Below are 14,817 nucleotides of genomic sequence, written 5' to 3' on the forward strand. Positions count from 1 at the left end.
TGTACCGATAGAGTGTGCATTACAAATAATTTTCCAGTCATATTTTGTCGATTTTATTTATTCTACTCTTTATATATATAGTAATAGTCTTTAGTTTTGAAACACAAGCTGAACTGGATCTTGGAGAAACGAACAGAGGAAACTACGTTGAATTGATCACTTTGAAAAAAAAAAAACTAAAAAAAAAACAAAGTTACAAAGGTTTTCTAGATTTATAACGGCTATATTGAATACAACTATTTTGTACTAGTCAGAGGTACAGGAAAAGGGAAAAGAAGTTTTTTTCTGAGACTGAACTGATCAGGTGGTTGTGCAGTTATGAGCCTTTTCTGCTCCTTCTCGAAGCTACAAAAATGTATAGAAGAAACATCAATTTAAGCAATTCTTTTACATCGGTCGTTGTTTTACTTAATTATTTTACTTAATTTTATTTTATATATACATATATATATATGTATATGTATACATTTTGTTTTTTTGGCGGATTATTAACAGTGCGATCTAAAGCCGAGAAGAAAATTATATTTCACCATCCTCTCCATTCATATTTACAAGCAGTCTAAAGCAGAGAGTAATAATTATAATTCACATCAATTATTTCTTTTATTTTTTTCTTCTTTTGGCAACCAACGACCAGGTAGAAAATTTCTTAATCAATGCACCTGGTAAAAGATATACTACAGAGAGCTACTGCTCTTTTATTATGCGTGAGCCTTGTTGCCGCAATTAAAAAGAGAGATATGGATATGGGCGACGACGGTGATCGTCCTGAATTCCATCCTATCAATGCAGGCTCCAAGACTTTTCATTGGATATTGACTTTGTTTCTTCTCCTTATAGTACCATCGATAAGTACTTCGTTAGCTGTGGCGAACCGTTTACACTGGTCCCTTCTTTTGCAATACATATCTACCGCTTACTCTGTCATAGAGTCCATGTTTGTGGATTTCCCAGATAACGTCGATAACCACGAGAACCGAACGTCCAAAGGTACAAGTTGGTTCTTGAGTATATTGCTTGGAATTACCATATTTATGGGCACATTGATTAATGGAAGCAATTTAGTGATCAATAAATTTTACCCTCAATTGGCCAAACACTATAACGAGTATGGTCTTCATTACAAGATCTACAAGATTCTTTCGTTGTTATGTGTATTTACCGGGTGGGTTAGGGTGTGCATGGCCCCCGTTGCATTGTTTGGATTCTGTTATGGTAAACACACAGGTCAATGTATTGCCCACGGAATCATGGGGTCGGCTTTCATCTTGTATTCTTTTATCTTATCGGTTGTGCTTGTTGTGCCCTGGATCCGCAAGCACCAACTACATCAACAAAATGCAAACACAGCCAAGTTCCAATCCCAAGAATTTTATGATTCAACAGTGATGATGGTGTGGGGTATAGTCAATACTTTCACTGAGCATAGATGGGGACGTGAAGGATGGAACATGGGTGATTATCAGCACACCGCGATGGGTATTATTTGGTGGGGAGGTGGCTTGCTAGGGATGTGGCTTTCGAGGAATAACAAGAGATCGTTTGTCCCATCATTACTACTTATATACACCGGATGGTCAATGTCCCAACATTTTCAGCATTCTGAGGTGTCAACAAGAGTACATGCAATGTTTGGCACGGCCTTGATGAGCGCCGGGGTAACAAGGATAATCGAAATCTCATTTGTGCTCAAAGATAGAGCATGCCATCTACCACTGGGCAAAATTGTTTCTTTCCAGTACTTGCCTCCATTTTGCTTAACATTGTCTGGAATATTGTTTATGAGTGCAACTGAGGAACAGTTGCAATTGGTCGAGGATTTGGGAAGTGATCATTCAGCATATATATTGGTTGTCGCCTCAGCTGGCTTTTTGATCTTTTTGTGGATCCAATTAAGTATCTGGCTCTACTTGAAATTGGTGGGCTACGATGAAGACGGAGAATTGAGAGGAGGGAATTTTGCAGCTTATTCCAGCGTAAATAACGACGATTTTGAACTAGGTGATTTGAGTGGTGCTGAAGACAACCGATTTGATATCGATGATGGCGGAGAGGTAGACGAAGATGGGATAACTACACCCGAAGGTACAGATAGGCTGTAATTATAGATTATAGTGAATACTAGAGTAAATAAATTTCTGATTTCCCGAAGAATCAAGTTTTGAAAATTTGAATAAAACAAAACAAAACAAAACAAAACAAAAGAAAAGAAAAGAAAAGAAAAAAAATATAATTACATGAAACACTAAAATTGCTTCTTATGAAGCTGATCTTCTTATATCTTGCTTATCTCTGTTTTTGTGATTTCTGACAATTTTAACAGCTTATCACGTGATAATCAGACACAAAAGCAAAAAAGTGGCAGAGACATAAAAAGAAAATGGTGAAAAAAAAAGAGAGAGAGACAGAGAGAGAGAGAGAGAAGATGAGAGCGTTGATAAACGATGTATATGTAATCAGAGATAACGCGTTAGTAATCAACATCATCATAAATATTTATCATCATTTTTCATTATTTTCCACTCCATTTTTGTTATCAACACCCCACGAATATATATATATATATATGTATATATAAATAGTTTTATTCGTATCTTGAATCACACATAAACACACACACACACATATATACATATATCCATATACACACGAATACATTGCAATGAGTGCAATATTATCAGCTGACGATTTGAACGATTTTATCTCACCTGGTGTAGCATGTATCAAACCCGTTACGCAACCAAAATCTGAACTAAATCCACAACACGTTGATTCATCATCAACAATTTCTGAAACTGGTGAAGTCGAAATCCAAATCGACTCGCAAGGTAATCCACTCGAAATTTCTCAAATAGATACTAAAATCAACAAGGCTGATCCATCAAGCACAGCTTTAACTCCAGCACAAATATCACTCGCCGACTGTTTGGCATGCTCCGGTTGTATTACCTCAGCAGAGGAAGTTCTTGTGGCGCAACATTCCCATCATGAATTACTTAAAGCAATGGAGGAGTCATCTCTGGCGAGTGGCACTGAGAAAGTCTTTGTAGCGAGTATATCCCAACAACTGCGTGCCTCACTAGCGATGGCGTACGATATGTCTATTGAAGAAATGGATAAATTACTTATTAATTTATTTGTCAACCAGATGGGATTTCAATATGTTGTTGGTACGTCATTGGGAAGAAAACTATCGCTCATCAATGAGTCCCAGGGAATGATTCATAGGAAAGAAGAAGGAAAAACTATTGGCGAAAATTTGAAAAACCCAGTGCTATCATCAATTTGTCCTGGGTGGGTTTTGTATGCAGAGAAGACTCATCCATATGTATTGCCATATATCTCGACTGTTAAGTCAGCGCAACAAATTACGGGGTGCTTATTGAAGAACTTGACTGCTTATGAACGTGGAATTGGGAAAAGCAAAGTGTACCATTTAACTATTATGCCATGTTTTGATAAAAAATTAGAAAGCGCAAGGCCTGAATTGTTTGCGAATCATGATGGCGCTGATAATGTGCCTGATGTGGATTGCGTGCTTACTGCGAGAGAGTTGGTCACATTGATTGATGAGTCATTGGGGAAATATCAGCTCGTACCGAAAGTGATTCCTCAAACACTCCTAAGAAAGGATATTGCCGAGGTTTACAAATCAGCAGCTCCCACAAATTGGCCGTTTGTGCAGTACTCATGGTCAAATGATCCTGGATCATCTTCAGGGGGATATGCATATACTTATCTACGTTTATTTCAAGAACAACTCATCACCACTCAAAATTATAGACCAGAGGATTTCAGCATGAAGGTTCTCCAGGGCAAAAACACAGATGTTTACGAGATGCGACTTTTGCATAATGGAAACCAAGTTGCCAGCTCGGCCATAGTGAATGGGTTTAGAAACATTCAGAATTTGGTTAGAAAGTTGAAACCTGGTAATAACAATAATAAAGTGGGCGGTCTGGCAATCAAAGTCAACCCCTTAGTGGCACGAAGAAGGGCAAGGATGAGCAAATCTGAAGACTCGTCAGGTGCCTCTGCCAGCAGTATGGCCCCAGCAGAAATAGCTGATCCTTCAAAGGTGGATTATGTAGAGATCATGGCGTGCCCACAAGGTTGCATAAATGGAGGTGGACAAATTGCCGCACCAGCCCCAACATCAACACCACCAGCAGCACCAGCACCAGCACATGCTGCAACAAGTACGACGGATGTCAAGATAGCAGTTGTACTGAATAAAGACTGGGTCAGTGAAGTGTTGATGAAGTACAACAGTGTGCCAATGTTTGATTTGTCATTACACCCTGAGGAGATTGCTGGGTTTATACAATGGAGCCAGGAGTTTGAAAAGGAGTTTGATGTGAGTGAACAAAGATTGTTCAAAACACATTTCAACGAGATTGAGAAGCCTACAGATGCAACAGCAATAATGGTGGGCTCAAAGTGGTGATTTATGAGAGGATGAAGTTTACCTTTGAAATAATTTGAGAGTGTGCTTATATATACATATATATATATATGTACGTGATTAATTGTTGGAAAATTAATGGCAAACAAGGATATTTTATAGAAAAGGCAATTGAATTGCAAAATAAACCATTAGATATTCAGCTAGTCTCATTTTTTTTTCTTTCTTCTTCTTCTCTTCATCATTGACTAATTCCTTATTTTCAAATTGAAATAGTATAGAAACTTTTCATTTTGCTTTACTTGCTCTTTCTAAATCAATCAAATATAGGATGCTATTCTACCCCTCTTGACGCTATTCTTTTCCAAGTGTAATATACTGTATTTCCATTACCAAAAAAAAAAGGATGGATAGGACGTGATATTACGATATATCCTGCATACAGAATGTAGCCAATGAACGCGGGTTGTTTTTCTGCTTATGTCGTTTTCTTTCTCTTTCGCCTTTTAGTGCCATTATCTTCGACTCCACCAGTTTCTTTTTGTCTCTTTCTCTCTCTTATTTTTTTTATTTCTTTTTTTTTATTATTATTATTATTTGTTCTTCCTCTATAGAAGGAGCTACCACTCATTCACTATTACTTTTCACTTTTCAAACATTAAAAATTTATAGATATCTCCCTTCCTCTCCCAGTGAGTGACAAGAAGATAATCAGGTTTTTTGGTTTCATATATTCATTTGTTGTCTAATATCCCAACACATCATTACAGGGGGGGCTAATCAAGTAAAGATACAGTATCAACCAATATACTCATTACAAAGAACCTATATACGTAAACCTTTATTCGATTCTTTGCATCATATAGCATACATTCCAAGACACTCATATAGACACCATGTTTAGACCACTTATAACAAACGGCAGATCATTGCTCAAGGCCCAACAACACCAATTCCTCACATCATCCTCACCTTCCAGCAGCTCCAGTATTAGAACCACGGTACGATTACTTTCTTCATCTCAAACGGTTTTCAAGCCTGCGTTGGCAGCAGAGACCACAGAATACTTGACCACTGCTGGATCCACACAAGCTGCATGGCCAAAACACTTTCGTCAACCAAAGCCAAAGACATGGGAGGAAAGCTCAGAATCTGCATTGTCGAAAGGTACCAAATACTTTTTCCTTTCTGAAATTTTCCGTGGTATGTACATTTGTCTTGAGATGTACTTTCGTTCTCCATACACCATTTATTATCCATTTGAAAAAGGTCCTATCTCGCCAAGGTTCCGTGGAGAGCACGCATTGAGAAGATATCCATCGGGTGAAGAGAGATGTATTGCTTGTAAATTGTGTGAGGCTATTTGTCCTGCCCAAGCCATTACCATTGAAGCTGAGGAAAGAGCAGATGGCTCAAGAAGAACATACAAGTACGATATTGATATGACCAAGTGTATCTACTGTGGATACTGTCAGGAATCATGTCCTGTGGATGCCATTGTCGAGAGTCCAAATGTCGAGTACAGTACCGCTACCAGAGAGGAGTTGTTGTACAACAAGGAGAAATTGTTGGATAATGGTGACAAATGGGAACAGGAATTGCAATACTGTATTGATGCTGATGCTGCATACCGTTAAGGTGTGAAGTGTAAATTTTTTTTGTTCTTTCATTTTAGTTTCTTTTAAATTACATCAGTGAAAAAGAATAGAAAAAAGAAATAAATTTGAGTTGATTCAATATCTATATAGATTCGAATTGGACTATTAATAAATGAAGGGCATACAAGTGTCTTTGTTATTATTATTATTATTATTATTATTATTATTATTATTATTATTATTAGTAGTAGTAGTACTATTAGTTTGCCGTAGTAAAAGTGGCCCCAATGGCAGAGACTATGTGATAATTTTGCAGTGTGTGTGCCAAAACATTACTAAAAAAAAAGAGAGAGAATAGGAGACGTAGAGGTAATGATATACGCTGCAATGTTTGATTTTCCAAATATGATTGGGCAAATGTTTCGCCATGGTGAACCATTTTCACTATTACCTTTTTTTTCTCTTTAATCTTTTGGTTCTAATTCCTTGTGTTCAATGTAGGGGAAAGAAGCATTGAAATGTAACAATTTTACAACATCATTCAGAGAAGCAAAGAGGAATGTATGACCAGCTTTATTTCAGAGATATGGCACTCTACCCACCCTCCTTCTCAGTCTTTTTTTTATGTTTGTATTTTGAATCGTTTATTAAAAATATTGAAGTGACATAAATATATTCAACGTCAAATTGGTCAACTGATAATAACAAGCAAAGTGAATTCTTGCATTGATATTCTCAATCTTTACAATTTTGTTGAAAAGTCGTTATGAAATCGCTCTTGATTTCTTGTTTTTTTTTTAAAAAAAAGAATTTGATAAAATTAAAGGAAAAAGAAAAAGACATATATAAACACACACACACAGACAAACAAACAATGAAATAAGCAAGCGCGCCATACAGTCTTTTCCTCTCCTGTGATCCATTCTCCTTGGTTTTGATTTTTTCCCTTCTACTCTCCTAAAAAACACCTCGTGTTTATTGAATTTGAGAGTAACCGGTGAATGGATTAGCATTCTTGGATTTCAAGTATTCATCAGAAGCTTCCATCCATTCTCTCTCCATACTTTGTGGCAATGGAGCAGAAACAGCCTTGATACCAAAGAACAAGAGGAATGAACCAACAACTGAACCAGCAACAATTTGGAAAATCCTGGATTTTTCACCTGGTGCGTATAATGGTCTTCTTGGACCCCATTCACCAAAGGAGATGTAGTAGGCAGCCTTCTTCTCGGCAGAAGTCAATTCTTGCCATGGCAATTCCATTCTTGCTTTCAATTCTTCAATCAATGTGTTTTGGTCTTCCTTTGGCAATGCGGTCCATCTGGATTCCAACTTACCAATGTAGGCGTTGGACAAGGCTCTTGGAGCTGATGACTTGGCAACTGTGCTGTTAAGTCTGATAGATTGTTTCACCAATGTGTTTCTGAACATTTTTGATTTTCTTTTCTTTTCTTTTATTTTATTTTATGTAAAGATATTGATATAATGTAGGTAATGTCTGAATGTTGTGAAGTAATGGAATGCAATGTGATCTGAATAGAGTATGTTAGTATAAGTTAAGCGTCAGGTTTAGATGATTAAGCACAAGTGTCGACAACTGTTTGGTATGGAAAAAAAATAAGTTAAAAGTAAAAGTAGGGGGAAGATGTAAAGTAGTCCAAACTGGTTTTTTGTATTGCGTGTGTATAGCTTAGTTTTCTAAAAGCGCTATTGGTGGTTTTTGTAGATGCTTTTTTTTTCACTGCCTCTCTCTCTCTCTCTGAGCCTATCTCTCTTCATTTGACTCGCTCGCTCACTCACTCACTCATTATTATTATCACGCACAAACACTATTCTCTCTCAACCATTGAATTTTATCTAGTTTTTATTTTTTATTTTTTTGCTTTATTTTCTTCTCAAGCAATAGAAAAAAAAAAAAATTTGGAAAGGGAGCCAAAATAGAGGGAAAAAAAAGTACGTGTCTTTACCAAAATCAAATGATTGGATGGATGGGAATGCTCTCTCATCATACAAACAAATTTTGGGAACGAGAACACGACTTTAGGTAACCATCAAAAGACAAAAGCAAACAACCAAATAGTAATAAAAGACCATTTGTGTATTTCCAATTTGCTAACGTTGACAAGAGGACGAGGAGGAGAAGGAAAGGTGCGGATAGTAGCAATAGTTCTAAACAGATCAGGCGGTTTGTATTTGTGGAGACTATAGATTGGTCTGTAGCAACCACCCTTGGGAAAGCACCGTGATTATACGCCTGCTTTTCATTCTTGCTTTCACTTTGTCTTCCTCTTCTATTTGTAAAGAATCCCTTGATCAATCTGTTGATACGCTGTGGTAATGTCCCTCTAATGTTCTGATCAATTGTGTTCACCTTGAGCTCTGTTGATCGAATACATACCTTTTGTCTCCTGGTAGTGGTTGTAAGTAGACTGGTGATGAAGAACTTGTTTAAATTGTATACTGCTATTTTACTTCCTATAGATTTATTTTTACTCGATTCTATTAGTCCAATTTCTAGTTGGTTGTATATATAATGTGACAAGATATGTTACACAAAGACAGCAAAAGCAAAAAAAAAAAAGGATCTTCTGGCGAGGGAAGCATCATAAATCAGGTCATAATTTTGACTTTGAATTTTGAATTTTTTATCTATTTTAATTTTTATGTTTTTTTTTTTTTTTTTCAAAATTACTTTATTTTCTATTCTGTTTCTACTTCAATTGTATTTCATTTCTTGATTCAATCTTTTACCTTTATATATATTCTTTTTTTTTATGGAGAAGGTGGTGGAGCAGGAAGGACGAAGGATAAATTTTTGGTTTTTATTTCACAATTGTTACTTTTATATATGAAGTTTTCTTGTTCAAGCACTAATCAAAAAGTGTTTATAATATTTAATCGAAATAAGTATGGCGTCGTCTCCGGGGTGAGGAAGAATGGAGGGTAGTTGCATTTCATCCAATGTAGAGTGTTATTTCATTACTGTTGTAGTTCTTTTTATTTCCTTCCCCATTCTTTCTTTCGATGCTTCATCACCTTGTCATTAAATAATTGATTAAACAATCGACCACCTCTTTATCGAATGATTCATCGAAAGCTTCATATACATATCTTGTACAAGATTGTGCATCTTTTGCCTCCTAAGAGATCTACTCAACGGTCTATAGCTTCTTTCTTTCTTTCTTTCTTTCTTTAAAATTTTGTTTTGTTTTGTTTTCTTATTTTCTATTGTTTCAATAAAAAGTATATCAAAAGTTGGAAGTAGAATGGTAATTGTACTGATATGGCATCAGCGATATTAATACTCTATCAAGAATCTATTAAGGGTCTATTTATAATCATTTTCCATACTCTATTGTTATCAATGACCTCTTCAATTGAGCATCATTGATCTCCTCTGCGTCAATACCAATGTTAGTTTTATCTTCACTCTTTATCTTTTCGAGATAAGTCAAGAACTCAATCACAGATCCACCCACTCCAAAGTATATGCTCTTTGCTGCGACAATAGCTGTGCAGTGTTTGCGCTTGTTGCTTGAACTATTTTGCAGTAGCAACTGCTTGTTGAATATCTCCAAGATTGATTCTGCAACAATTGGTAATGTCACAGGCGAGTAAATCGTTTCCGAACTGATTATAAAGTCAACACTATATAGTTCAACAATCTCATTAAACTCTCGCCCCCAGGAGCCAGATATAAAGATTAGCTCAACTCCAAACTCCAGCAAGCTTTTCACAAATGCCTGTATAAGCCTCTCAGTGACCATTACCTCATCATTGTTGAATCTTGTATTCTCTTCATCAGTAGTCAATTTGTGCAACTCTTTGACTGGAAGTTGCGAGCACCAATGAATCAAGAGATTGGGTAATGTAACCAATCTCAATACATCGTAGTTAAAATCACTCAATATCAACTTCATCTTTTGTTTATTGCACAATTCATATTTCTTCATCAATAAAAATGATGCTGGTAAAGCAGTGCCACATCCCATATCCAATATATTCAGGCCAAACACTCCACCGAGTTCATTATCACTATCGCCACTATTGTTGTGGGTTGAGTTTTCGCTGGTGCTAGTCGCGTTGGCATTCTCATTATTTATCAACGATGATAGCTTATCAACAACATCATATGAACACTCCCAACTCTTGAACCCACCTTCATAAACGTTACTCTGCAAGTCAGCTCTATTCTCCTCGATTAACAATTGTTGCAAATCTTGACTTGTGGGTGATTCTTCTTCAGTCATGACTTGATGCTTGACATCATACAATTCTCGGCGATAAACAACATTACCACCAGGTGTAACATGATTAACGAATGTGAGTCGTACATCTTTAAGTGTAGATAGAAGCGATTCAAGTGTGTGCAATTGAGGTTTATTCTCGGAGCGCACCTCAAAAGTATCCAAAGCTCGCAAAACAGGAGCTTTTGGTTTCAGCAATGAGGCCGAATCGGTAGTTGGGAACTCATCGTCACTTGAGTTGTCATTATTAAACTCAAATTTAAAGGACATAGTGTAGAGTTGTTAAATGTAATTGTAAAGAAGAAGCAAATTCAAAAAAAGAAAAAAAAGAAAATGAAAAGAAAAAGAAATAGAAAAGACATATTCACTAAAAGTAGTTTGTACAAAGGAAAGCCTCATCGAGAAACAATTAACAAATATGGAGATTTTTGTGTTTTCAATTAATGGGATATTTAGGTGCATGCGGCTTAGGTAGTGCCAACGATGGTTTTTGGGTGCAAAAGACCTTGTATCTATTAAAAATAACTTTGGAACAGCATTCAATTAGACGCTTCTTTTACCTGTAGTTTTGTTTCAAGCAAGGTATTATAAACATGGCAAGCTTCTGGGTTTTTTTTTTTAATTCATTTCCATGCTATTTTTTTAAAACACGAAAGTTTTAAGATTTGTTTATTTTGCTGTTCTCAATTTTTTCGTCTACTTCCAGTACCAAATAAAAAAATTATTCTTTGCAATTGAAAACAATGTTAAATACTCAAACACAACCAGAGAAAGAAAAAGAAAAAAGATAAAAAGTGTTTCGGTGCTATTCTAGTAGTATAGGTTTACATTTGTTTTCTTTGTCTTTTTCCTTTTTTTTGTAATGAAACACAATTTTTCTCAAGTATATTCTTGAAGTCACTGAAAAGAATAAACCTTTTATATAACAAAAAAAAAAAAAGAAGAGTGAAGGCGGTAGCGCCGCCTGGTTCTATAATCTTCACAAGACATTCCTACAATTACCGGCAGATTCTAATTTTTTTCATTGCGCAAAAAAAATATTTACAAACGCAAACTGTGTTTCTGTTTCCATTTCTCTCTCTCTTTTTTTTTTCTTCCTCTCCAGAAAAATCAATTTCGACAGTCAAGTGATTCCATAACACGACGAACCTCCAAAACAAACAAACCAAAAAAAAAATAGAGTGTGTGTGTTTTGTATTGCACCTACACTTTGTTGATTCCACCGCCAAACACAAGTAAGACACATTGCTATGGACCAAGTCAAAAAGGTAGTACACACTTCAGTAGAGGATGTCCAACATTACATCGATGTGCTAAAGCAAAAAATTCCAACAAACTTGGAAGAATTGCAACCCCATATCGATTACGCCAAGTCGATCACTGTGGATGAAATTGTTAATGATTTCAAGAATTTAAGAGTCAATCCACTTACTGTTTCGTTGACTTTATTTTCAGTAGCTACCATTATTGTGCTCAACAAGCTAGTTTATGGTGCATCCAAGGCCGCTGGTGGTGGTAGAAAGAATGGTAGAAACAGCAACCACAATGGATCCAGCACTGGAACCAATGATGGATCAAAGCACAAGAAAAAGTCTGGAAAAAAGAAGTTGAGCAAAGCCCAGCGTGCAAACCGAGAGATTCAAGAGATTTTGGATTTTGTCGAGCTGGAATATGTGCCCGAAATTGACAAGTACATCGAGGACTACAAGACCTTATCTGCAGACGATGCAGAGTTCAAATTCAACTACTTTGAAGAGATGTTGTTGAAAGAGACAATGAGATTAGACGGTATTGATGTCAATGGTAATGAGATATTGAGGGAAAACAGGAAAAAAGTCATCAAGTTCATCCAGGACCATCAAAAGAGATTAGACAAGTTTAAGAAGGACATTGCAAACACATCAAACGTAACCCAAACTCCCTGAAAAACATACTAATACTAATAATCGTTGATTTTCTATACATCAATCTATATATATGTATATATATATATATATATATATATATTTCATTGTAATTTTTAATTAAAGAGAGCATTAACGCATCAAAGTAACATACCAGTTTGTTTCCATTTCTATTTTTTATTTTTCCTCAAAAAATGTTCTTTCGAAGCAATCCACGAAACAACCACTAAACTATATGAATAGCTTCATTATATATATATACATATATATACTTATATAAACACAAATGTGCCTCCTTATGCCAAGTCTAAATCTTTTTCTATCATGGTTCTGCAAATAGGATGATAGAATTGCTTGTACTTGGTGAAAACTTCAATTGCAAAATCTCGACTGATACCATTCTTGAGTAATTTGTAGCCTGGACGTGCATACTTCATTCTACCAGTGTGGCCAAGCCACTCAGCATACTCTTGAACGACTGCATCTTCAGATTTATATTGTCCATAACTCAAGAGCAAATTGTTCCAGGCGGAAACAATTTCACCATTCTTGCTATTAGCAAATTTAGGGTAAACTTTTGGAAACTGTTTTATAATCTCTGGCGATACAGAAGCATCACCAGCAATAGCTTTGAATTTATCTGCAAGGTACTCAAGCAATAACATGTTTTGCTCACCTTCAAAACTATCAATATCTGTTTCATTGAACGGCACGCTTTGGAAATCTCCGGCTTCGAAATATTCAGCCCATTTGTCACCATATGCATAAACTTCATCTGCCAATGTGGTATCAAGTTCGGGCTTATCAGGTAAACCTGACTCGAAAAGTTCTCTTTCCCAATTTATAGAGTCCAATATTTCCTTTTTACCACGTGGCTCATAAAATTCGTACAAAGTCTCAACAAACTCGGCAGAGTTCAAGGACTTGTACCTAAACTTTGAGAAATAGAATTTCACAAATGGATCAAACTCCTTTTTTCCACCCAATTTGTTTTCCAATTTGAACAAGAAAAATGAACCTTTTTCGTATGGAATTCTTGAGAATGCATCATCAGGATCCCCATTTTCCAAATCCCAAACCAATTTGGTAAACTTTGGATCAAACGTTTCACAAGTTTCAACAAGAGCGTTCCATCCACCAATCAAGTTGAAATGTCTCATTTGTTCACCATATTTTTCAGCTTCTTCTGCGCTCTTACCACTAGCGCTAGCTTCACGCTGAGCAATAGCGCCAACAATACGCCTTTCAAGGTATACAGTCCATCCTTCATTTAACCAAAAGTGTTCCCATGAACAATTTGTCACCAAGTTCCCAGACCATGAATGCGCCAACTCATGAGCCATTACTTTTGTCTGTGTTCTGTCTCCACAAATCAATGTAGGTGTCAATTGCGTCATATTCGGTATCTCCATACCACCATAGGGGAAACTCGATGGCAAGACTAATGAGTCAAATCTTTCCCATTCGTAATCAAAAACGAGTGATTCAGCAATTTGCAAGTAGTTTTCCATATCTTTTTCAAATTCCCATTGACAAGCAGCAAGATTTGGCTCCTCGCTATAAACATCCGATCTGGGACCAATTGCAGCTTTGGCCAAATTTCCCGAGGTGATGGAGACGAGGTAAGATGGTATTGGAATAGGCTGGCTAAAAACATATTTATCCGTGGTGCCATTATCTGGTTGAGGAAGACCAGACATGGTGACTTTTGAGGAAGATATGCCAATGAATTTATAAGGTGACTTCACTGCCGGGGTGTCGAAGCAAGGAAAAAGTGAACGAGCATGAATGGCTTGACATTGCGAAAACACATAGGGACCGGTATCACCTTCGATGAATTGGATTGCGGTGCATTTTTCCGTTGTTTCAAATTCAATCTCCACATCAAGTTTCTTTGTAGTATTGACTTTTGCGTCGTTGACTGCAAGGGGGATATGTAATGCCGAGCCGTAAATAGGTACAGCCAGGGACAATTCGTATGAGTTGACTTCAGCACCATTAACTTTTACGGACTTGATAGTCAAATCCCTTGTGTCGAGTACAACTTCGTCTGTTGCTGAGGCGGTGCTCTTATTAGTTAAGTCGTATTTAACAACTCCATCGATTTTCTTTTTGCTGAAATCGACTGACAATTTCAACTCTGTGTGATTAACATTGAATGAGGAATAGTTTGATCTCGTACATGGATCCAATTCGTGTGATTTTCGAGCAATGTTTTTGACTAATTCAGTTGCAGTCATTGTCATTCTCAGTCCTTCCCTGGTTGTCTTTTGATTATATTATTCGTCTTCACAAGATACTAAAAGAAAGCTCACAGTAGTGCAATATTTGTTTCCGCAATGCAAAAGAGAAGCGAGGTGGCAGAAGATAGTTGAGAGAAAATAAAATGTATATTCTTGAATAGAAAAGAAGAAATGAACAAAGAAGATGCTGGTAGTGGTGCTGGTAATGGTAATGGTAGTAATGATGGTGATGATATGGAGAGCAAAAGCAGTATTTGGAAACAAAGGCCGTTTGAACAAACGGCTCTTGTTGTATAAAAAGAGTTCCTAAGGCATTTTTTTTTTCTTCTTACCCAAGACCCATTCGGCGATCCGACTTTGTGCCATTACTTGTCTCTCGTGAGTTTTGGAGAAAAAGGTTGGGTTAGTGAGAGTTAAATA

General features: G+C 36.5%; 7 protein-coding genes across 7 annotated transcripts; 4 read left to right on the forward strand and 3 right to left on the reverse strand. All coding sequences in view use genetic code 12, as the record gives it.

The window, feature by feature from the left end:
- Positions 1–656: 656 nt before the first annotated feature.
- PVL30_000308 (uncharacterized protein) lies at positions 657–2,102 on the forward strand (the record flags this gene model as incomplete). The annotated part of the gene is made up of 1 exon (XM_001527747.1): positions 657–2,102. One exon carries the CDS (start codon positions 657–659, stop codon positions 2,100–2,102), a length of 1,446 nt encoding a protein of 481 aa, XP_001527797.2.
- Positions 2,103–2,662: 560 nt separating this feature from the next.
- Positions 2,663–4,447, forward strand: NAR1 (Cytosolic Fe-S cluster assembly factor nar1; the record flags this gene model as incomplete). Its single annotated transcript, XM_001527748.1, has 1 exon — positions 2,663–4,447. The coding sequence occupies one exon, from the start codon at positions 2,663–2,665 to the stop codon at positions 4,445–4,447; it is 1,785 nt and encodes a 594-aa protein (XP_001527798.2).
- Positions 4,448–5,301: 854 nt separating this feature from the next.
- Positions 5,302–6,042, forward strand: NdufS8 (ndufs8, ubiquinone oxidoreductase 23 kd subunit; the record flags this gene model as incomplete). The annotated part of the gene is made up of 1 exon (XM_001527749.1): positions 5,302–6,042. The coding sequence occupies one exon, from the start codon at positions 5,302–5,304 to the stop codon at positions 6,040–6,042; it is 741 nt and encodes a 246-aa protein (XP_001527799.1).
- Positions 6,043–6,978: 936 nt separating this feature from the next.
- cox5 (Cytochrome c oxidase subunit 5B, mitochondrial) lies at positions 6,979–7,811 on the reverse strand (the record flags this gene model as incomplete). The annotated part of the gene is made up of 2 exons (XM_001527750.2): positions 6,979–7,426; positions 7,804–7,811. The coding sequence occupies 2 exons, from the start codon at positions 7,809–7,811 to the stop codon at positions 6,979–6,981; spliced, it is 456 nt and encodes a 151-aa protein (XP_001527800.2).
- A 1,530-nt stretch (positions 7,812–9,341) lies between these two features.
- PVL30_000312 (uncharacterized protein) lies at positions 9,342–10,520 on the reverse strand (the record flags this gene model as incomplete). The annotated part of the gene is made up of 1 exon (XM_001527751.2): positions 9,342–10,520. The coding sequence occupies one exon, from the start codon at positions 10,518–10,520 to the stop codon at positions 9,342–9,344; it is 1,179 nt and encodes a 392-aa protein (XP_001527801.2).
- Positions 10,521–11,500: 980 nt separating this feature from the next.
- Positions 11,501–12,175, forward strand: PVL30_000313 (uncharacterized protein; the record flags this gene model as incomplete). The annotated part of the gene is made up of 1 exon (XM_001527752.1): positions 11,501–12,175. One exon carries the CDS (start codon positions 11,501–11,503, stop codon positions 12,173–12,175), a length of 675 nt encoding a protein of 224 aa, XP_001527802.2.
- A 275-nt stretch (positions 12,176–12,450) lies between these two features.
- LAP2_1 (Leucyl aminopeptidase yscIV) lies at positions 12,451–14,394 on the reverse strand (the record flags this gene model as incomplete). Its single annotated transcript, XM_001527753.2, has 1 exon — positions 12,451–14,394. The coding sequence occupies one exon, from the start codon at positions 14,392–14,394 to the stop codon at positions 12,451–12,453; it is 1,944 nt and encodes a 647-aa protein (XP_001527803.2).
- Positions 14,395–14,817: the final 423 nt, after the last annotated feature.

The sequence above is a fragment of the Lodderomyces elongisporus genome, chromosome 1 (genome assembly GCF_030384665.1).
Source record: "Lodderomyces elongisporus chromosome 1, complete sequence".
Taxonomy (NCBI): domain Eukaryota; kingdom Fungi; phylum Ascomycota; class Pichiomycetes; order Serinales; family Debaryomycetaceae; genus Lodderomyces; species Lodderomyces elongisporus.